General features: G+C 39.1%; 1 protein-coding gene across 2 annotated transcripts in view; it reads right to left on the bottom strand.

The window, feature by feature from the left end:
• SLAIN2 (SLAIN motif family member 2) overlaps nucleotides 1–21005 on the bottom strand; it is a 36557-nt gene extending 15552 nt beyond the window's left edge. Inside the window, exons 1-6 of one of the 2 annotated variants that reach the window (XM_027635787.1) lie at nucleotides 20583–21005; nucleotides 10903–11051; nucleotides 5972–6136; nucleotides 4371–4532; nucleotides 2796–3155; nucleotides 606–743 (exon numbers count right to left, since the gene is read on the bottom strand). In XM_027635787.1, the coding sequence (XP_027491588.1) occupies nucleotides 606–743; nucleotides 2796–3155; nucleotides 4371–4532; nucleotides 5972–6136; nucleotides 10903–11051; nucleotides 20583–20938 (1330 nt within the window). In that variant the 5' untranslated portion in view covers nucleotides 20939–21005. The remainder of the gene's footprint in view (nucleotides 1–605; nucleotides 744–2795; nucleotides 3156–4370; nucleotides 4533–5971; nucleotides 6137–10902; nucleotides 11052–20582) is intronic. The other variant, XM_027635788.1, reaches the window with a different exon arrangement.
• Nucleotides 21006–21895: the final 890 nt, after the last annotated feature.

Genomic DNA, 21895 nt, shown 5'->3' with positions numbered 1-21895 from the left:
CTTGTGAGATTAGCAGCATTCTCATATCAGCAGTTCACTTTTGGACAAAAAAGTAGACAGTAGTCCAGCAATGGGCCAATTTGTTTCATGGGACACAGGTTCATCCAAACCTTTTCTAGGAAGTAACTGACACTTTAAAAAGTAAATAAAATCAGGAACTGGATATATAATTTCCACGTGCCAAAAAAAAAAAAAAAAAGGAAAGAAGAAAAACAGCAGACAGGTTAAACTTAATGAACATTTTCAGATCAGGTTTTAATAGTTCAAAAAAAAAAAAGCAATAAATATCATACAGGTGTTTTTTCAGAGCCTAGTAAAAAAAGTTTCTGAAATGTCCAAATACTGCATTTATACTCTTTATATTACTTCTGTATATATTTTTAGGAAACTATGAATGACACTTTAATAAGAAATCAGACATTTTAATATAATGAGTACCAGATTTTGTGTACCAAAAAAGCAGATTCACACAGGTCTGATTAAAAATCAGGACTAGCATCTCCAGTGTGGCATGCAATGTTTCATTTTGCCATGAAACTGGAAGACAGCTGAGTACCATCACTTAATTCTGAAATTTACATTGAATTGGCATTAAAGGTACTTACTGGCTGAGGCTTGAGGTTGAATGCGAGGTATTCCTCCATTTGGCACTTGAAAGTTTGAGTCACTTCTGCTGTTTTTCACAGACTCAACTTGGATGTTAGATGTCCTGGACAGGTTTGGAAGACTACGCCTTAGTTTCTCTGTACAAAATAATACAAAGATACCACAACATGTAGTGTGATGCTGGACAAAGGTCAGGTTGTGAATCCGTAGCTGAACCCCAGATCTCACTGATGCAAAATTTTAGCCACATAAAACTAACTGTGATTTAAAAGCATATTTTGTTACATTAATTCTTCTCAGAGCTATCACATACAGAATATTTATCCATCTAAAAAAGCAAGAATGTACATTTTTCACCTGTGGTGAAAAAAGTCAAGCATATTGTGTTTTGAAGTTGAAACATAACTGGATTATGATTCTCTGAGTTTTGTTGTACTATTATGAAAACTGGATAGACAAACCTAATTTGCAGTTTTACAAAATTTTTTAATTATTTACCTGTTTATAACAGAATGCTTGCCTGAAGAGTAAAAACATAGGTATTTGAGTAAATTTTTGAGACTGCTTAGTCCCAAATCAGCCCATTACACAACAAAAATCAGCCACCCACTTGGAAAAAACCTCTTCACATACAGCATTCAAAATTATTGAAGTGTCCAGTTATGCTTCATCTTTCACATATGACTTGACTATCTACTCAGCTAATACTGATTCTTCAAGGGCCTACTAACATTTGTACCATTGCTCACAGAATACAAAAAGATGCCATTAAATATTTCCCAAGTCTAATGACATTCTGTGTTTCTCCAACCCATCCAGAGCTGGGTTGATGACATACTTTGGACAGACGACTGCAGATGCCTTGACAGGATGAGTGGCCAACCTGATTCTGCAGAAGGATGCAGGGAAGAAGTATGTTAACCATGCACGAGCACTAAGGATGAAAACAAAACTAAATCTTCATCAGCTGAATATTCCTACAAGTGTACTTTCGGCACTTAGCAATTTGCACTGCAGTTGGGTACACTGTTGAACCCTGTCAACCAAATTTCCCTTCAAACTTTCTAGCCAAAAAAAAAGAAAAAAAAAGAAAACCTGAACAACGTTTTTTGGCTGCTGCTGTATCAACTCTGAACATCCAAGCAACATTCAACTGCACAAAAATCACCGCAAAAGAATTGCTTGGAAGTGTTTCAGAAACACATGATCACACACTCTTATTTTGATCCTTCTGGTATGTGGGATACCAGCTTTTGGTACCTTGCCTCTCATGGGATATTTCTGTTGCAGCTCATCTACCATGCATTAAGACTTCCATAAAATCCCAGAAAAGAATGGGAAAAGAATTCTCAACTAAGTCACAATATAATTGATTACCTTTTGCGTTGTGGATACCTAAAATTTCCCCAAGTCACTATTACTAATAAGGGGAATTCCTACTTTCTATATGTATATCCTTTCTAAATTTAAGATTTTATTTGGCAGATAAAAACTATGCTTGCTGAAATGGGAATATTTGCAAAATTTCAGCCCAGTTAAACGAGTTTCTGCCAGATTACTACCAGGAAAAAGTACATTCAAGAAAAATCCTATCAGGATTACATTATTTTGTTCTATGCCAATATAGTATAATTACACTGAGTTTACTGCAAGCTTTATTTTTTATCATGCAGCAGTTTACACAGCTTTGAAATATCTAAAATATCCAACAAATGCATGAGTTAAGTACTAATATTTTTAAGGCCACGTTCATTGTCAAAGAGTTGAGAGTCCTGTGCTGCCACAAGAAAGCATTCAGCTGTCTCACAGGCTACAAGCACACATAAATTGCCACATTATCCTTATCTGACCACAGTTACTTTCCTCTGCATTTTGTTCTGTCATCTGCAAGGCGTAACCATAGTGGTCAATGATAGTTTCCCTGCTTTATTTTTGTGCATTTGTCTGCCAAAGATAGACCTTAGTCACCATGAAACTCAATTATATTCAGTGACTGGGTAACATCTAAAATAAATATAAGTCTATCAAATCATCTGACTATAAGGGTTCCCCAGCAGAACTGATGCTTTGTTTGCTTTGCTTTTTCTTCAACAATTCAGAGATTAAACCATGATGTTACACAGGCATATAGCTTCAGTACTGCACACTATCCAAAATACTTGTGTAACAACTTTGAGACAGTTTTTTACCTTCACTTTTGACATTACTAGTCTGTAAGTCTGTAGGATGGCCTTGAAGTGAAAGACGAGGCTGCTGTAAACGGCTAATCATAGGTTGTGGTGACGCTCGACTGTACTCTATGCTTCGAGCAGGTGAGCGGGAGCGAGGTGAATTTCTTGGAGATTGTTTTGGTGAAGGCCAGGGAGAACTGCGAGGTGATGGTGAGAACCTGCTAACAGCAGGGTGCACTGTGTGATGTGTGCCATCTTCCTCATCTTCTAAGCTCTGTGCATCAAGCTCCTGGTCGCTGAACGTGCCTCGCCTTGTAGAATTGCAAGAGGAACCAGAACTACGCCGAGAAGCAGTTGCTGCGTACTCCTGCCGGAGGCCTGGCAACAATGAGAACATTGTTTACTTGCTTCCAACACACAGATGGTTCACACTAGAGACAGTGCCTACAAATATCTACGCAGTTCTCAACTCAAATTTGGCTCACATTTTATTTGAGGCATTACATGAATTCAGTTTACTACGAGAAAGTTGTCTACCAGCTAATAATGACTTGAAATAAGTAGGTGAGCACATTCCATGTCCTAGTACAGCAATCATCAGTATAGATGTATTGTGTACTTACTTGTTCCTCTCCTCTCCCAGGCTGGATTCTAGCAACACAGGCTACACCTTAGTTTTGGTATCATATAACATCGTATAACCATTATAGCAACCACAATGAAATGTCTCTTGCAATATATCAGTTAATGTAACCAACCAAGCAGCATGGTAAGCTGCCTCCAGAGAAACTGGAGTTGTTAGATCAGTGGTCTCTAAAGTGTCCACACACCCAGGAGTACACAAAAGAATCCACTGGTGGACAGGAGAAAAATTTGTACAACCAGTATTTTAAAACAGCATTTATTTTTGTCTTTATCTCATACTTTTAAAAGTTTTATTGTTGCATATATTTGTGCATTTTTGTGTATCTAATATATTAGGGTAGCACATGTACATAATTTATAAAAAAATACATATATTGGGCCTTTGGTTTTGTTTTTTTTCACTGATAAGGATGCACAATAATCAGGAGACCACCCTGTTAGACAACTGAAATTATTACCACTTTCTGCAAACTCAGAGGGACAAAAAGACAGTCTCAACTAAAGCTATAATAAAAGAGAGACATCTACATAGGTGCTTTTTAAACTAATTTTTGCCATAGTGATTTTACATTTTGATGATTTAAATTACAGTTTAAGCACTGATGTCAACAAGACTGGATTGCATCAGGAAGGCACATATCTCCTGAGGAAAATGGTGACAGGCAGTAGTCCATTCTAACCACCATCCTTTTAGCAAATACTCTATCTTACAAATTTATACTCTCCAGCATTTTTTGTCCATTGTCCCAAAGAACAATTCTGCACAGCAACTTTCTTTCCTTAGCCTGGAGGCTTAAGCCCTTAACCATCTTTCTTGGGTCATCTACACTTGTAAATTCACAGTAGAATCTACATCCCTTTTCCATTACTGCTAAGCAAGTGCGACTGGAATTATTCAATGAAAAACCCCAATGGCTCCACTTCGTTTTCAGAAAAAAAGCCACTTACTTTCTTCCTGCATTCGTGCTAAAATTTGCACGTCTGTAACATCATTTAACTTGTAATTAGACCCAATAGAGTCTTCATCCATCTCTGATGCACTTAATTCACTGTCCAGAGACGACTGTGGACTTAACGGAGGATTTCTATCTCCCGAACTTTTAAGATGACCTATGGAAAGAAAATAAAGTAACAGGAAATGTTACTTAAAAGAAAGGAAAAAAAAGGAAGTTGCATTTCCTTTCCCAATAAAAGAACTACCAATCTGAAAACAGATTATTACTGAGACATTTAGTCTGACAGACCATTTGAAACATTTGATTGCTAACCTAGGGTAAAAATATAACTTACAAAAGCAGCTTAGCCATTACCTTCTAAAAACGGGCAACTTCATAAAATCATTGCAATGGTACTTAAACAAATTAGTGACATATAGTCTGTTCTATCATACCATGTTTCAACTGCTATGAAGTTTGCACAGCTCTACAAACAAAAGCAACTGCATACCTGGTTCCACTTGTGCTTTCATTCTCACCTCTGCTTACTACCTTGTAAGACATGAGTTTGACCAGATCTTTCTTAGTGGTAAGGACATGCTGGTCCAGTGAATATTGATTCAGTTTGGAATGCTTAAAATACAGTTTATCTGAAAATACTATCTGTTCCACATACACATCTCTGCTAAACTATAACATGGAAACTAGAACAAGGATAAACTCTTCCTGTTTTCTGCCTTCTGGTTGACATCCCATTGCCTGTTACATCTCTGTCCTCCCCAGGCAGACACACCATTGTAGGACATAATGCAGAGCAGAGATAGAGAGATGAAAATAAAACCTGAGTAATGGCTCTGGTGCAGTGCAGGCTTCTCTACAAGTCCACAGTGAACTACAGCAAATTGTCAATGCAGTGCTTTTTTCACCTTCCCTGTAAGTTAACTTTAGTTAAAGTATATACAATAAGCCAACGGTATGACTTCAGAATAGCGATATGTTCCAGGCATCAATTTTTATCACGCAAAGAAAACATCTATGGTGTAGAATTAAGGCAGAAAACATCACCTGAATTTAGTGTTTACACTGATAGCTGCAAAGCCTTGTGGAATGCCTTTAATTAAAAAATGCATCTTCTTAGATTATATAGCTCACATCTCAGAAGTACTGATGGATACGTTACATACCAAATGTTTCAGACAGTAAACCTACTGTTTACTGACTGTTGCAACTGTAGTTGCAAAGATTTCGCAACTACCAGCACCTAAGGTTGGAACACCTACCATGCAACTTACATGCCAGTCAATTCCAGAAGCCACTTACTGACCTTGGGACTCCACAGGACTAAGGTTCTGTTTTAATCTAACTGCCAGTATACATCAGTGATTTTTTGGCACGTGGACATCCAAAGAAAACATTTTAATAAGTATCTCATGTCAGAAAGTCTGTAAAAAAGGCTTTCCTAAAAAGCTGCAAACATCCTACAAAAGACTGACAAGGTTTTGGTTTCTTTCTTACTCTAGTTCAATGCAAAGTCATCTATCTGAGCATGTTTTTCAAAGGAAGAGGAGGAAGAAGACAGCAAAAGACTAGACACACAGTAACACAGTCATTTACCTGAGGTACCAGGAGGTATGAGCTGTTTGACTAAAGCAGATTTCACTGGTGTTGAGGAGGGAGAGTTAAAACCACTGCTGTAGGGGCTACCGGTATTTGGACTATAGGAGCTCGCATAACTGACCGCACTGAAAGGACTGCTGTACAAACTCTGTCTCTTGAGAGCTGTAGGAAAGAGGAGAAAACTGATGAATTATACTGAAGGAACCAATGAAAAATTAATACAATACTATACGGTATCTTCAGTGTGATTTAATTTCTATACAGTTCAAGTAGAAAATTTCAGACACCAGGAAGTTTTTCAACTGACTTCTTCGCCCCCTAGATATAACCATATTGTGAAAGAAGTGGGAGAAGAGGACAAGACAAGATAGTGATAAGTACTTTCATCATAGCAGTCAGATCTAAGATCACTACAACTGATCTCTTCAAAATGTCCAGTGTTGGTGCTGTGAAGCAGGAGGACAGTAGTAGCTAAGTTACACTAACGTACATCCTATGCACAATTGCATGCAAACCAGAGCACACCACAAAGTTGAGTTCTCCAGAACTCACAGACCTGTGTAGATCATACAGTACTTCCACAGAACTAAGCAATACCACCTACAAAATTTCCCTAAGCATATCCTAAAATGAAAAAGCATTACACCAAGCAAATGCTTCTGTTTATATTTCTGGGTACCGTGAACCGACCAGGCTAAAGTAAATTGACTGTAGGGGTTATTCCCTTCTGTTCTAATGACTTTGGACTTTTTATCCACAGGCTTCAACCTCATATATAAGATCTAAATTGGGTACTTTCCTTTGCCATTTATTGTAAATATTTCAATGCTAAAGTACTTTCAGATAAATGTTAACCACTAGTGAACATTTTCCATGTGATACTGCAATTCTCCCAATTGCCAGGTGTATGATTTGCTTAGTTACTTATTTGATTATTTTGTTCAAAAGTTTTACACTTTATTTTAATATAATAGAAAATGGAATTTCAACAGGGGAAGTGGGTACCTAAGGAAAATTTGGCACTTTTGGTAAAAATCAGTTCCTTCATTGCTGAAAGTATATTTATACAGGAGTGTATAAAAGATCAAATTAAATCACAAAACATTAAACTGAAAGCTAGAGATCCTAACTTGATGGTATGTAAATCTAGATTAGATTAAGTTGCAGCTCACCTAGCTGCAGAAAGTAAGCTATTTAGAGAATGTTGTGTGAGATTTCTATTGGTGAAAATGGGCTTCAATAAGCACAGCAGAAATTAGGCTATGGATAGTAGTGGACAAAAAAAAAAGGAACTGAACTCCAATTTATTTACTAAAAATCACTCCTGTTTTGACATTACAAGAAGCCAAAAGGGACTACAGCTGCAAGAAATGCTGCTTTCAGCAGCAAAGGTTGCTTTAGCTCCTCCTACCTTCTTTGTTCTTTTACTTGCTACACCTCCTCAACTGTCCAGTACAAACAATGGTGGGGTTGCACTACCATCTGGCCTACTAAAGTGGATTTAAGTTAAAAATATCTAGAGCATTTTAACTGATTGCATCACTAAGTAAGTTTTTAGTAGTGCCCTAAAAAAACATGTCATCCAACCAAGCCAATGGCAGAATGTAGCAGAGGCAAAACCAGCAGCTGACTTTGAAGTAAATTTCTAAAACTGCAACTTGTGCAAAGGTACTTTCTAAACCAGTTAGTGTTACCAGTATTTTAGTTATAGTGAAAAGACAGTTACAGATGGAGGATGGAATGCTTATATTTCAGCTTTCACTGCAAGTTTTAAACAATATACATTAATTTCACCAATTAGTGAATTCAGTGAATTCTAGCAAGTATTCTTGAGGTACCTCCACTTTATTTTGAGTGTCAGAAGGGAAATATGCATTTTATTACAAAGCTCAGTTAACAAAACCAATATTTACAACTCGTTGTATTCTGGTTGACTTACAAGAGGCCACTCCTTTGATAGCAAGTTCTGGCATTCACATAGGAATCCTAAAGCATCTATTCCAACTGAATCTTTTTTCTCACGCTAAAAATAATTTATTTTTCATCTCTTGCAGAAAGTGTCAGTAAAAAACCTCTAAAATGTAAGACTGCACAACAGGTCTTTTGTTCTTCTTACATAGATGAGTATTTTAAAATACTGACACAAATTAGAAAACAATTGTATTAACTGTATAACCTTCAAAACAGGCTCTTTGTACATACCAATAATGATACAAAATATTTGATCACACAGATTTCTTTAGATGAAAGTAAGTATACTTTTGCTACATATAAAAAGTTTGCTCTGGTACGTGATGAGCCTTGATATGTACAGTAGTTTTCATCCTAATTAATGCAAACTTCTACCTTCCTCAGCATTTTCCCAGGAAAAAAACCCTGGATTCAAACTCTTTTCTGGCCCAGAACTCCTAAAGGTTTTCCAGCAGGGATTTCTGTAACTCAGGAAGACATTGCTATTTTACAAATAGAGATGTGGTCTTTATTAGGAGTGTCAAACAAAATCAGCATGACAGATAACTCATTTTAACATTTAAATGATCCTATATTGGATAAAACACCAGCTCACAAAAGATTACACATTAGCTCTCAAAACACCAAAGGGGAGGGTTGATGATCAACAATTTTATTTTAATGAATTTTCTTTTATAACAATCAGAAACAGTATGCAGCATCTAATTCCTTTTAGTTAACATTTTGTTAAAACAGTCATGAATCTCTCTTACTGTAGAAAATAGGAAAATTTGAGTGCAGAATATACCTAAGGCTTCCTCTAGTCTGAACATGCTTCCAACACTGAGCAGGACTTGCTCTGCAATTGTAAACCTGAGTTAAATAGTGACAAGGCACTGTGCATCAGTAACTGCCCCCAGTAGTTTGGAACTGAGAGCTGCTCTGCCCTCCTTTATTATCACACAGTGGAAAATAGGATGGAATACGAATGTGTGAAATACAAGAGAAACAGCAAAAAGATATTAAATTAGAAAGAGGTAACAACAGGAACTGACAACATTAAAAAGAGTCAACGCAAAAGAAACATTAGCAAGGATTTAGGAAAGAAAGTAACAGTAGTGTGAAAAGCCTTATCCACAGAGACTGGAACCAAAATCGATAAACTGACGCAGCAGGTAGTAATAGGTTAAGTGATGGGTCAACGAGGAATAAGTGTTATGTAAAATGCGAGTCACAAGATAATCCTGAAGTTGTGGGGTAGAAAATACAAACAAGGTTACAAGTAGCACTACTCCTCTCCTCCAGTGGAGCTTCCTGCTACCCTGTATCTGTAAGAGATTGGTTGCTATAAAGGACAATTTTCTATTTTGTTACAAATTCATTTTTTCATGCAATCTGCTCCAACCAGCAATATTAGTGCCTATCTCTTCTATCATTAGTATTTTCTCCTATTAGTCTTTAGATGAATTGTAGTATTCTTTCACGTATCACTGCCAGGGGCAGATTCTCAGGTCTAAGGAAAAAAAAATTAGGTGAAGTTACCTAAAGACATTGTTTGAATGATCAAACTTTCAAATATGTGCATTTCATAGAGAAGTTTCCTGCCATTCAGCTTCAACTATGAATTTTTAAAGATATACCCTAAGGGTAACAGAATTTGTGGTACTTCTGGAAGACTTCTACTCACTAATGAAAAGAAGGTAAACCATGAAAAGAATTAGGTCAATCAACTGCTATCCAGTCTTAAATATTCAGTAGTATTCAAATTCCCAAACTTGGATCATCATTTGTAAATCCCTGTGATCTGGGTACTTTTCTTTGCTTAGAATTTCAGTCTTTGCCTGTAGCAAATCATGTTAACTGTTCAGGAAAATTGTTAATAGATGTCCAGGCAGCATAAAAAAAGCACAAGAAACAGGAGGAGATCAACAGTGACTCATATTGAGGGCACTTTTACCACTATGCCTATGATTGTTATAAGAATACAAAATGGATTCAAATTTTATTAAGAACAATTTTAGCACAAACCAGAAAAAAGACTGAATTGCTTCAGAAAAGGATCCAAGGAAGGGAAAAAAGTTACAGTCAAACTCAGCACAAAGTTTACATATAACCATGTAAAGAAGGTGGTAGTTGGGAACATTCCTGGAGCTGTGTGTGTTCACTTACTCCTAGCTTAAGTCCAGCTGTTCTGCTAACTACTGAACATAACAGTTAAAAATGCAGCAGAGTGCAAAAAATGGAAATACAGGGAGAGAACAGCTATTAATAGCAAGAAAGTAAGTTGTCTCAGGAGAATATTTAAAAAAATAAAAAAAAGGCTCCAATAAAGAAATTAAAATAAAGCAAGAAAACAGACTGACAGAGAATTCTAATCAGTCCTTCAGCATTTTGCTGCTGGTCTGACATAAAAAATGCTGGTAATAGAAGGATGGAGAATGTAGGCTTTCATACACAATTTGTATCAAGGAAGACTCATGAACTTTGGGGTTTTTTAATCTGATTGTAACAAGATCTTAAGTTACTGGGGATGGGAGGAAAAGAAATCACCATTACCTCCCCAAAGTATTCACAAACTTAAGTCTCCATTTCCTTAGATGAAATAAAATAGATAATCTAGCAGAAAACCATGTTAACATACTGTCAAGCACCTAACAATTATGATAGTTTAATACAGGCTTCTATTTTAAAATAAGACAAGAAAACCTTCAAGTTAAAAACACTGTTTCTTCCTGAAAACGTCTGCCCAAATTATGAAGATAGTATAAAACTGAAATCATGACTCACAATCTATGCCGCCTTTTCATTGGTTCATACAGTTCAGAAAATAAGTCGAATTAATTACGCCTTGTAAAACATAATAAAAACTTAAGACCCAAGTAATTGCTGAATGTCTTATCTCACAACTATCAGTTAATTTTGACTCTGTTTCAGAGTAAATACGTACAACCCAGTGGTTTTAGTGTGCAGGAACTCACCTGACATTGTTTGTTCCAGCCTGTGGATCAGTGACTTTTTAGCACATTCAACGTCAGGACTTGGGTAATCCAATACCTGCCTGCACCAAACTAATGGACTGATACATTTTTGCCCTGGAGTCAGTTTCTTCTTTGGAGATGTATATAACCTGGAAAAGAGGGGGGGAAAAAATTATCTATGAGGACAAACAAAATGAGCATAAGATCAGGCATGCAACAAAATACCACATACTATGCTATTTTTATACTCTATCTATACTATAATACAATCCCAAAAGATAAAGAAAGCACAAATTTTAGCCTACGATTAACTTTTTTGGATACAGCATAGAAGTGATAACATATGGCTACTCAAGGACTTCTGGCAAAAAGTGCTGCCTATCTTACTATACCAGGATATACCAACTGATATGCAAGGAAAAAAAAAAAAAGCCTTTTCAGACACTTTAAGTATATGCACAATTTCACTACATCACATAAATGCACAAACCGGGATTATCTTTTCAGATTTAAGTAACATTCACCTGAAAGAAGGAAATAAAGCACTATGCAATAGAGAACTATTGTTTTCCTAACCAAAGATGTAGCAAGCAATTATCATCTTAACAGCCAAGGAGCAGTGCTAAAGTACACAAAACACAACTATTATTTCAGTAGCCTTGAACAATAAGCATTTTATTTTTATTTATGATTTATATCCTACCACCTGATCCTTTCATTTTCTTCAAACACAGAACAAAAGGACTATCTCTATCCTAAAGGGTATACAGTCAAGCATCAGAAACAAGGAAAAAGAGATAATGCACATAGAGAGAAACAATGAGATCATATTGTTCTGAGGACATGCTGAAGCCTTTGTTTGTCAGCATCTCCATTAATTTCTTTTAACATCAACATTCCATGATTGAAGAAAGTAGTGTTCCAGTTTAAAGGCTCAAGAATTTCAGCTGAAAAGTCTCCTCTTTCAACAGAGAGAGTAAAAGAAATGTCAGAACCAACCACACACTCAAAATAGGGAAGCTTAAGCCTTACTTTGGACTAGAACCAAACTTGGAAATGTGCTTCAGCAAAGACAACAGTGAATTGCAAGACGCACAGCCAGAACTAGAGCTTACGCATATGCAAGAACAGCTAAATGAGTGTTTCTTCTAGGAGTAATGACAGACTTCATGTTCCAAGTGAATATGACTGTATGCCACACACTGTAACTGAGAAACATCTGACAGTCTAATCAGCCATGTTTCCTTACAAAATAGACAGCCAAAAATTGTTTCCTTTATGCCAATGACATCGGCAACACAAGAGTTATTTCCCACAACTTTTGTCATTACAAGATTATTAGCTGATCTTTCCTCTGTAATTCTAAAACTGGAACTGTTTCTTTTATAATAGCTTTAAAAGATTATTCTTTTAATTACTACCATTAAGTTCACTTCTTAAAAAAGCTTCCCAAGAAGCATAATTATAAAACCACCATGAATATCTCACGCAAAATATGATCTTTGTTTAGAGTTCACTCTGAAACACTCTGCCCTCAAACACTGGAATTACCAAGCTACGCTTGCAAATAGAGGAAACAAGATTTTTATTAGCTGCCAGGTTTTCAAACAAAAAAGGAAGCTGTTTGTAACAAGGCAAATAGACACTGCCACCTACTGTAGTTCAAGTGGTTTATGCTCTGGCCAGTATCGTGTTATAACTTATTTTGTAGAAATCCTAACAATCTTCACAGACACTCTGCCCACAAGAAGAGCTGAAAGCCCATCACATATTTATAGCCCTGAAGATCCTTGAAAAGAACAAGAATCACTTAATTTTTACAGTTGTGTAAATAATTACAAAATTTTCTGTACTTTCTACAATTATCTCCATACAGTAAAAAAGTAATGTTTAACATTTGCTATTACTGTCTTTTTAGCATTTGTTTGCCTATACTCTTTTCTGTCCTAAGGTATGTTTATACAACACAAAGAAGTGTCAAAGGCAACAAAGACAACTTTTGTCCTGTACAGGCCACACTCCCTCCTAGCTCTCTGGATAGCTGACGTGCCTTGCTGTCTTTGATAAGTTCCATGCACATTTGAAGTGCTCACAGTAATACCCAGTGTAAAAGGCATTAAAGTGCATGTTCTCTTTGAGAGACATACCAAGGGGGAACCTTCAACAAACCTACAAGATTGCTCTAATGAAAATTGCACCTGGTAGGTTAAGCTTCAACACATTCTTTTCTGCAATTTCCAACTGTTGCATTTGTTTCACAAGTAGTTTATTTATTGAAGCAAATCCAGGCTCACACAGCTCCCACTTCTCCACCTTCCTTTCTAACCAAACATATATTGTATAGTCTCCCGCCTCTTTCCAGTCAACTGCTTTTCCTTTAACAGTCTTTGTTTCATAACTTATACTTCAAGAAAGGACAGAACTTCAGGATATACATATTTCATGCAACTCCACTGCTTCATGACACGCACATATGCGCTGATGTGGCGACAAAACAGCTCTTTCAGGGCAGTTTCTTGAACAACACGCAATTATGAAGCCTCATTACAAAGCAGTGATCTTAATTTCCCATCTGACAAAGAAGAGCAAATCTCAAGTTTTGAGACTGACTTAACTCTACTTGCTTTGCCTAATTTGGATTTAAAAAAAACCCAAAAGAACCAAGGACAAGGCTAAGAATCAGTGATGCCTCTACTACTTCTTCCTCTCTTCCCAACAGCAGGAACAGAAAAAGAACAGAGACTATGAAATATGCACAAATAACTTCATACAGCTAAATGATCTTCTTTGTCAGACTACTGTTTGACCCAAAAGATATAGGTCCTCTTTGGTTGAAGAGCTTTCCAGAAGAGATCCCTCTGTACCTGTTAATGCATTCTACAGCAATGCAACAGCATGGATTGGCAGCACAGCAACTTCAAGACTGAAGACAACCAGAATAACTTCATACATCTTTAACCACTATAAATCACTTTCTCAAAACAGGAAGTTGAAAACGACTGAGGAAGCTGACAACTTACAGTTACCACCCATACTACAAATGTTAACACACCAGAAACCTACACTCCATTCTCCACAGGAGAGTAAAGACTCTACAGTCCAGTGACATAAGGTCAAGTAAAAGAAAACGGTATATAAAAAGAAGGAGCAATCCTCAGGAGCTTTGACCTATTTTGAAACAGCATTAAGAAGCCCAGACACTATGATTGTGCTGCACACAGTAATACTTCCTTCCCTTGGCTGTCACTAGTGAACTATGCCACAGCAGCACCAACCCGAAACTGAAAGCAGCCAGGGGCTCTACTGATTAATTCCAGAAAGATGCAGCACAGAAAAGGACAGAGCTCCTGCAGAAAGACTACTGTCACTATAAGCACATACGATAATGTCAGCCAAATAGGGCAAGCTGTAGCACGTTGTACTAGGACAGCTGAGTTGGAAAGGGCTTTGAAGAAAGAGGACATGACACTGTGGTAGGAGTGGAATATCTGTGTAGGGATTACCTCACCTGAGGAACACCTCCCCGTACATTAAAATACAAGAGGCTAGTTGCCACAGGCATAAAACCAGAACCCAATAATCTAATCAGGAAGAAAGGAAGAGTCTTGATAGCAAAATTCTTCTACTGCTCAGTAAAAGAGTGAGGGGAAAACATGCAGATGAACATGAAGTCATAGATTTGAATTAGAAAGATGGCAAGTGGAAAGAACTTGAGTTAGAGCTCATTTATTTTAGCTACATTAGCTTTAAGCAAATGACAGCTACAACAGCTGTAATGAAATGAGAGCAGACAAAACATGATTCAGGAAAAAGAAGGATGAAAAACCTGAAGACACGAGGAAGAGAAAAAGTTGAAATCTAGGGACAGAACAGTAATAATTTCCTTTAATATACAAAAATGAAATTGCACAATGAAAAGCTACTGAACATAAATCAGGAGACAATAATACTGGACAGTCTTGGAAACAGATAATTTTGAACACAACAGTGTCAATCTGAAGTCTTTTAGATCAAGCTAAAACTTTCAGGAAACCCTACCTGAAGCAATTTAAATAAGTAAAATTTAAAATGGATTTTGAATGAACAGGTAAAAATCTGAAGAGAATCTCTGGTCAAAAGAAAAAAAAAAAACCAACCCAAAAATTAAGTGACATTACTGCACATATCTGGCCCACAGATTTTCCTTCTCTCCCACCCCAGGAAGTTCCTATGCTACAGTTGTAACTGGCTGAGATACACGTTACTTAGCCTGTAATTACTAGTTTTCAGATGTACTTCACAGAATGCTTCTACTTCCCAGAGATGCACCAGTTACAGTAAACTTCAGGTCTATTCATATCAACTCCAGGACATGAACACTACAAAAATGCTTCGACAATCTCATTAAATCTTCATATTAAAGCAGCACATCTCAGCTACTTGATATGATTTTTAAGTAGAATTAAGAATATTTGAGAGGTTGCAAAGTGTAATTTGGAACACATCTACCTTTCTGTGCCCCAAAATTAAAGATAGTTAGCTGTGCCCTGGCTAGTTATAGGAAATTACAGGCACGATTCATTTCCTCATCAAAAGGAACATGTTGGTGTCTGAAAGACATGACATAAAATGGGAAATGGGGCCTTCAAAAACACCACCATGCAGCTTCCCTAGAACTGTCACACAAACTGTCCAACTGTCCACTGAGAAGCTTTTCATAAGGAATTTGTTAAAACATGCTCTAATGTGGCATTGTTGATACTTACATGGAATAGAGAAAAGCTGAGAAGTTATGTGTCCTATTAAATGTGTTTCAAGATAAAATTCTGCTTAATGACAAGGCTTGAGAATTCTAACAACACCTACAAGTAGTAGAAATATGAATCATATCTAAACAAGATATGATTATGAAGTAAATTTCAGGAATATCATTACGACAGTAAAAGAAACTCGTATCAAAGCTTTTATTATATCTAAATATCAAGAATGTTTAAAAGTTATAAATATCACACAAGAAGTTAGAAATGGAAAAACGTTCTTCCTCGGGATTCTTCTTCCAGTCCTCAAATATTGGTTACACGATAAACATGGATATCTCAAAGACATTACTGAATATTATTTGATGTTACCAGTTGTTTCACTTGATTAAACTGGCAACTTCTGTAATCCTTGGTTCTTCTACATGCTTCTTTTCATATTATCTTCCTAGTTTGTGAAGACATTATCTGAAATGAAAAGCATCAGTTTCTCTTTTACCTAGACCATGGCACAGATATTGATTAGAACCTGTCCAATTTCCAAGAGCCCTAAGCCACATTAATACAATGAAATTTAGCAGTTGAACAGGAAATGCTGAAACGTAATTTCAGCAATGGGATTTCATTCAGGTGGAGCTCTATCCTAAAATATTCATGCTATACTTTACTAGCTCACTATGGTAAACCAGGATTCCGAAACAATGGTAGTCCCCAAGGGACATCAAGTAATACGAGATGGAAGACAATCATTACAGATGACAATCATGTATCTCTAAACAGCCACTTAGCCAACTAAAGACAATGGATGGCTAGAACAGAAACATAAACTATTATAAACAAATAGGTGCAAATTAGAAATAGCTGCAGAATGAGAGTGAGTATAATAGTAAAAGTATGTGTATCCTGACTAGTTAAAATGGAAGGCACAATCAATCTGAGGTCTTAGAAAAAAAAATGAAACCATTACTTTGAATTACTAAGTTAACATAAACAGCTCACCAATAATTTAATTTTAAACACAAAATAGCTGCCTTTTGTTTGTAAACGAGCTCAGTCAACTGGCAGCTATTTCAGCCCTACCAAGGAGACTCTGGACATGAAGCTGACAAGAAAACTGTTAAGTGCCAGGCTAGTTTTTACAGCACTGTCATTGAAAGAGGACACAACTGCCCTGAAGTTTGCTGAGCAATTACACATACAAAATAGATACATAGCATGCTCTGTACTCTTTTATGCACATGCTGCAAGTAAATTTTGAAGAAAAGCACTGCATGTTTTGCTCACATTTAAAGAACTCATCTCAGAAAGTCTAGGTGACCACAAAGCAACCTACAGTGGATTCACAGCTCATTAACTAATCTACTGTAATTGCCCACGAGCACATTTATCCTGCAATAAACTTGAGACAGTTCTCTTTTTAAAAGGAGCATAGGAAGCCACCCTGCATGCTGTTACCCAGGTGTCTCAAACATGCTACACATCCACACCCAACCTTACCCAGCAAGTCAGGCAAGGAAGGAGCTACATACCACTTATCTGAAGTCCCCTCTCCTGGCCTTTTTTATTTTTAATTAATTAATAAGAAAAGACCCCTTCAGATCAAAATTCGAAAAAAATTAAGTTTGATCCAACCTGGTTCAAGAACAGCTAAACAGGAACACCCATAAAATAGATTATGAAAGTCACGGATAACTTAAGGAAATAATTAGCAGGCCTAAAGCAAAGCCTCCATGGCACTGGGTACAGCTCAGTACTGCATGCAGGTGTAGATGTGCCCATTTGCAACCTTTGGAACCCCATCAAGAAGAAAGTTTCAGCACATCAAACAGGATTCAGAAGCATATGGACAAGAAACTCAACCTAAATTCACTGAAATATTGTTAATAATTTACCACATAATTTGAAGATTGTCTCATGTGTTAAAATGTTTAAAACTATCTGGATTTAACTAATCACAGTGAGGAAGAACAAATGAGCAAAAAAATAAACAGTCCCAAATTTCACCAACACTGCAATGCTGTTTTAATAGCTAATGCTGCTACTAAAGCAGCAGTATCAAAGTTCCTTTGCTTGTTAGCTAGTTCTATCTTTTCCTCTGCTTTTTCACTTTACGTTTCTGTCCTGTGTAGATTTATCTAAACGCATTTAAAGAACTAAAAGCTAAAAACGAGCTGATAAAACTCCAAAATGTAGATTTAAAAAACCATGTCACATTCCAGTATCAATTTCAGTCACAGTATCAAGTGTTCCATCTTAAATTCACAGCCACTAATCTCATGTGAGTATTAATGTAAAGCAATGTAATTTTTGCGGTGAAGAAAACTATTTCTTCTGCCATTACAGGGCTGCAGACCATTTTGTAATGGAGTATGAAAATGTCTGTATTACACAAAACAGAGAAAAGAATGGAGAAAGCCAGTACCCTTTATCATCTATTATCACCCACAGCAAGGTCCTTCTGAAATCAGAAGTAAAGACAAATCTAAGCTTCTCTATGCAGATATGCAAAATAGGTGAGATTAATCAATTTTTTACGCACAAACTATGATTTAAATTTAGTTTGTTTCCACAAAAGATTTCCTCAGCTGCTAAGTGATCTTTGACTTTTACAGTGTATAATCCCATATTTTAAACAGGATTTTGAGTTAAGCAGCAGTGACCCAAATCCATTTGAACCTGAAGGAGTTCATACTAGGTTTAAATTTCATCAAGTACATTCACCCTTTCAGTTGATTCAATTACTTTTTGAGAGAACTTGCATAACCAAGACCTTAAGAGCAGGATATTTATGAAACAGTTTAAGTGAAATCCACTTACTCACATCATCCCTCCTATCTTCACAGGCTTGTTTCTTTTTGATTGCTCCACTAGCCCTCTGAAAATTTCAAACTTCATTTAGAGTAATTACCTCCATTCATCAAATGCACAAATACAAAATCATCCTACCTTCATAAGAAACAAAAATGGTTTTGAAGTACTTAGTGTCTCAATAGTTGAATTAAAAGGTGTTCAGAAATTCCAGGAGCTTGACTTCCATTTTTATTGAGCAGTTTAGAACAAAAAAACCATCAGTCAGTCTAGCCAAACCACATTTATCATTAACTCCATATTAAACTAGAGTAGGAAAAGACAATTTTTTTTTAATTACACATTCATATTTGTGATGTGTGCAACAATAAGTAAATTTTAACAACTGCTCTTTTCTAGGTGTGTTTGTGTCTCAGTCAATGTCCCACATCTGAGACTGAATTAGTTGCTAAAACATATTTTAGCATTATACTTGCCAAAACACTAGTAAAGAAATGAAGACATGCAAAAGACTGCATTTAAGTTTTAATATCTTTTGAGGACTAGAACCTGCACAGAAACATGATGGTGCCACAAGAACTGGCAGCATGAGTAACATGCCAAACACCTGACACCAGCAAGAGCAGTGCCCAGCAAAACAGTGCTCAGCACTGCGGCTGCCCCACCAGTGTCCAGAACCGTGTCAACAAAACCACAGCACTTATGGCACCACTGTCACCACACACTCTGTCAGGACATTAACTCTCACTGAAGAGATGCAAGATACTGCCCACGATTTAGGATTAACATATAAAGCTATAACATCTATTGTCACCAGAGTTCATGACACTAACAAACTCAGCCATCCCATTCTAAACTTACTGTGCAAATTTACTATATTCTATTTCCATCAAGGGCTATAAGCCAGCAGATTACAAGGCATACACTGAGAAATAAGAGTAGCTGCCTTGCACAGACTTGTCATTTCGGAGATGATGCCTTGTGTTAATTTAGCGTTGGATGAGAATAAACTTATGCTCTCATACTTCTCCAGTGGATCAGGCTGGAAGTCAGGCAAATGACTTCTCCAAGGAAGTGCACACACTGTCTCCTCCCTAAGCAACTAAAGCATTGCTCATGCATGGAATCATTCCAGCATTTTTAAAGGCGTTTCTAAATCTGAAAGACATCTTTGTTTGTTTTTTAAATTTGTCTGCACGTTTGCTTCCAAAGACCTTTTAGATCAACCTACAACCAGTTCTGCCCCAAGTCAGATTGCTTGTGTTACACTTTTTCTCCCTGTACGTGCTTCCCTTGCATTTATCTGTTGACACTGTGCTCCTCCCCACTATTTCTCCTGCAGCTCTAAAGCTGCTCAACAACTGTCATAGGAAACTTCAAAACGACAGCTGGACAACAGCGTGATGTTTCGAGAGAGCAAACCCTGATTCTCAGTGGAAGCTCATCCAAGCGTAATAATGACAAGGCGAACAGCCACCTGCAGGTGCTTCTGCTGGAGCAGCAGGGTAAGCAGTCCATTTAAAAAGACGAATCATCTAAGGGAAGCCGTGGTCCTACATCATTAGCAACAAACGAGGACACCTAAGGGCAACACGTTTATGAGATGAAAAAGTGTATTACGTTTGCTGCCTTCACAACTGAAAGAAATGAAGACATAAAACGCCTGATACACCTCTGAAGTGTAACAGTACCTGTGGCAAATTCTGAACTACCCAAGAAATTCCCCACAAGTTTCCCAACGCCTCCACACCTCCTGAACTCGCGGAAACACTGAGGGCTGATCCTGCGGCAGCACTGGAGCCGCTCTGGTCTCCGAGGGACTCGCTGTAACGCTGCCACCGCGGCCGAACAGCAGCGCGGAGCCGCGGGCCTGCGGGGAGATGCGATGCGCTGTGCAGAGCACGACACCCTTCCCCGGCAGGCTTCGGTACGTCTCTGAGAGCTAATTAATCCCTTCACCCAGCTCAAAAGGCGAGGCTGCCTCCGCACACAAAGCCCCGAGACCCCCTCCGACACCAGGGACGCGCCTGGAAACGGCCCCTTCCTCCCAGAAGCGGCGGAGGAAAGGGACGCGGAGCGCTGACAGCCCTCTCACCAGCCCGCCCCTGCCCCATCCCCACCCGGCCCCCTCCTCACCAGCCGGTCTCGTCCTCATCGCAGCCGGCCAGCCGCTCCAGCTCCTCTGGCCTGAGCACCGCCGCCTCGTCCAGGAGGCCATTGCCGCCGCCGCCCTCGCCGCCGCCGGGCTCCTCGGGGGGCGAGCGCCGGGCGGCGGCCCGGGGACTGAGGCAGCGGCCGTCGGGCGACGGGGAGGCGCCGGGGGGCGGCGGGGAGGGCCCGGCGCTCGGCAGGCGCTTGGGGCTGGCGGGAGCGGCGGGTAGGGCGCCGTGGCGGCTGCGGAGCTGCTCGTTCTGCTTCTCCAGCTTCTTCACCAGCTCCTGCAGCTTCCGCACCTCCGCGTCCGCGTTCACGCCCGAGCCGACGTCCTCCATGGCGCCCGCCAGCACAGCGGCGGCTGCGCGGGCAGAGGCGGCCGCGCCGCCCCGTCTACGCGGCCGGGCGGCCGCGGCGGGGCAGGGCCGGGCCGGGGCGGGGCCGGGGCGGGGAGCAGGACGCACATCCGGCCGCCGCCGCCATGGGCGCCGCCCCGCACGGCCCCCGGAACCGCCGCCGCTCGCACCGCCCCCCGCGCCGCCCTCCCCTGCGTGGGGCGAGACGGGATGAGGCGAGATCTGGTGGTGGCGGTTTGGGGCCCATCAGGGCAGGTTCTGCCGCACCCCCGCCTAGCGCTGTCTCAGAGGCTCCTTCGGCAGTCTCGCTGCTGAGGAAACAGCCTGGCCTGGCCTGGCCTCCGGTCCGTGTCGTGGGGGCCGCAGATCCCAGACAGTTGTACGGGAAGCCCCGGGTTACCTTCCCAAAATGTTCAAAACCTCTGAGTGGTACGAGGCGTGCCCTTGTCCAAGGCCCTGGTGGTGGTGTTGGGCCCGCCCTGTGTGTCAGATATGTGAACTGAATATCGCTTGAGCCTTTCATGTTGCATAAATAAATGCATATTCATTTAAAAATGGACATGACTTTGCCATCTATAGCAAGACTCTTACACTTTTGGGTTTAAGGAATTAGTGGAGCTGGGGGGTTTGTCACAGAATTACAGAATGGGTAGGGTTGGAAGTGACCACGGGGTTATCAGGTCCAATCTCCTTGCTGAAGCAGGGTCATCCTGAGCACATTGCACAGGATTGTGTCCAGACAGTTCCTGAATAGGAGACTCCACAACCTCTCTGGGCAAGCTGTTCCAGTGCACAGTCCCTCACAGAGTAAAGAATTCTTCCTTGTATTCAGGTGGAACATCCCGTGCATCAGTTTCTGCCCTTCGCCTCTTGTCTAATTGCCTGGGACATTTTGTGTCTTCGGACATACTGTGTTTCCAAACTTCATTTGCAGGCATT

Source organism: Corapipo altera, unplaced genomic scaffold, assembly GCF_003945725.1.
Source record: "Corapipo altera isolate COAL_440 unplaced genomic scaffold, ASM394572v1 22b, whole genome shotgun sequence".
In the NCBI taxonomy this organism is placed as follows: Eukaryota; Metazoa; Chordata; class Aves; order Passeriformes; family Pipridae; genus Corapipo; species Corapipo altera.
The sequence above is the reverse complement of the archived record's forward strand: the minus strand, read 5'-3'. Positions and strand labels throughout refer to the sequence as shown.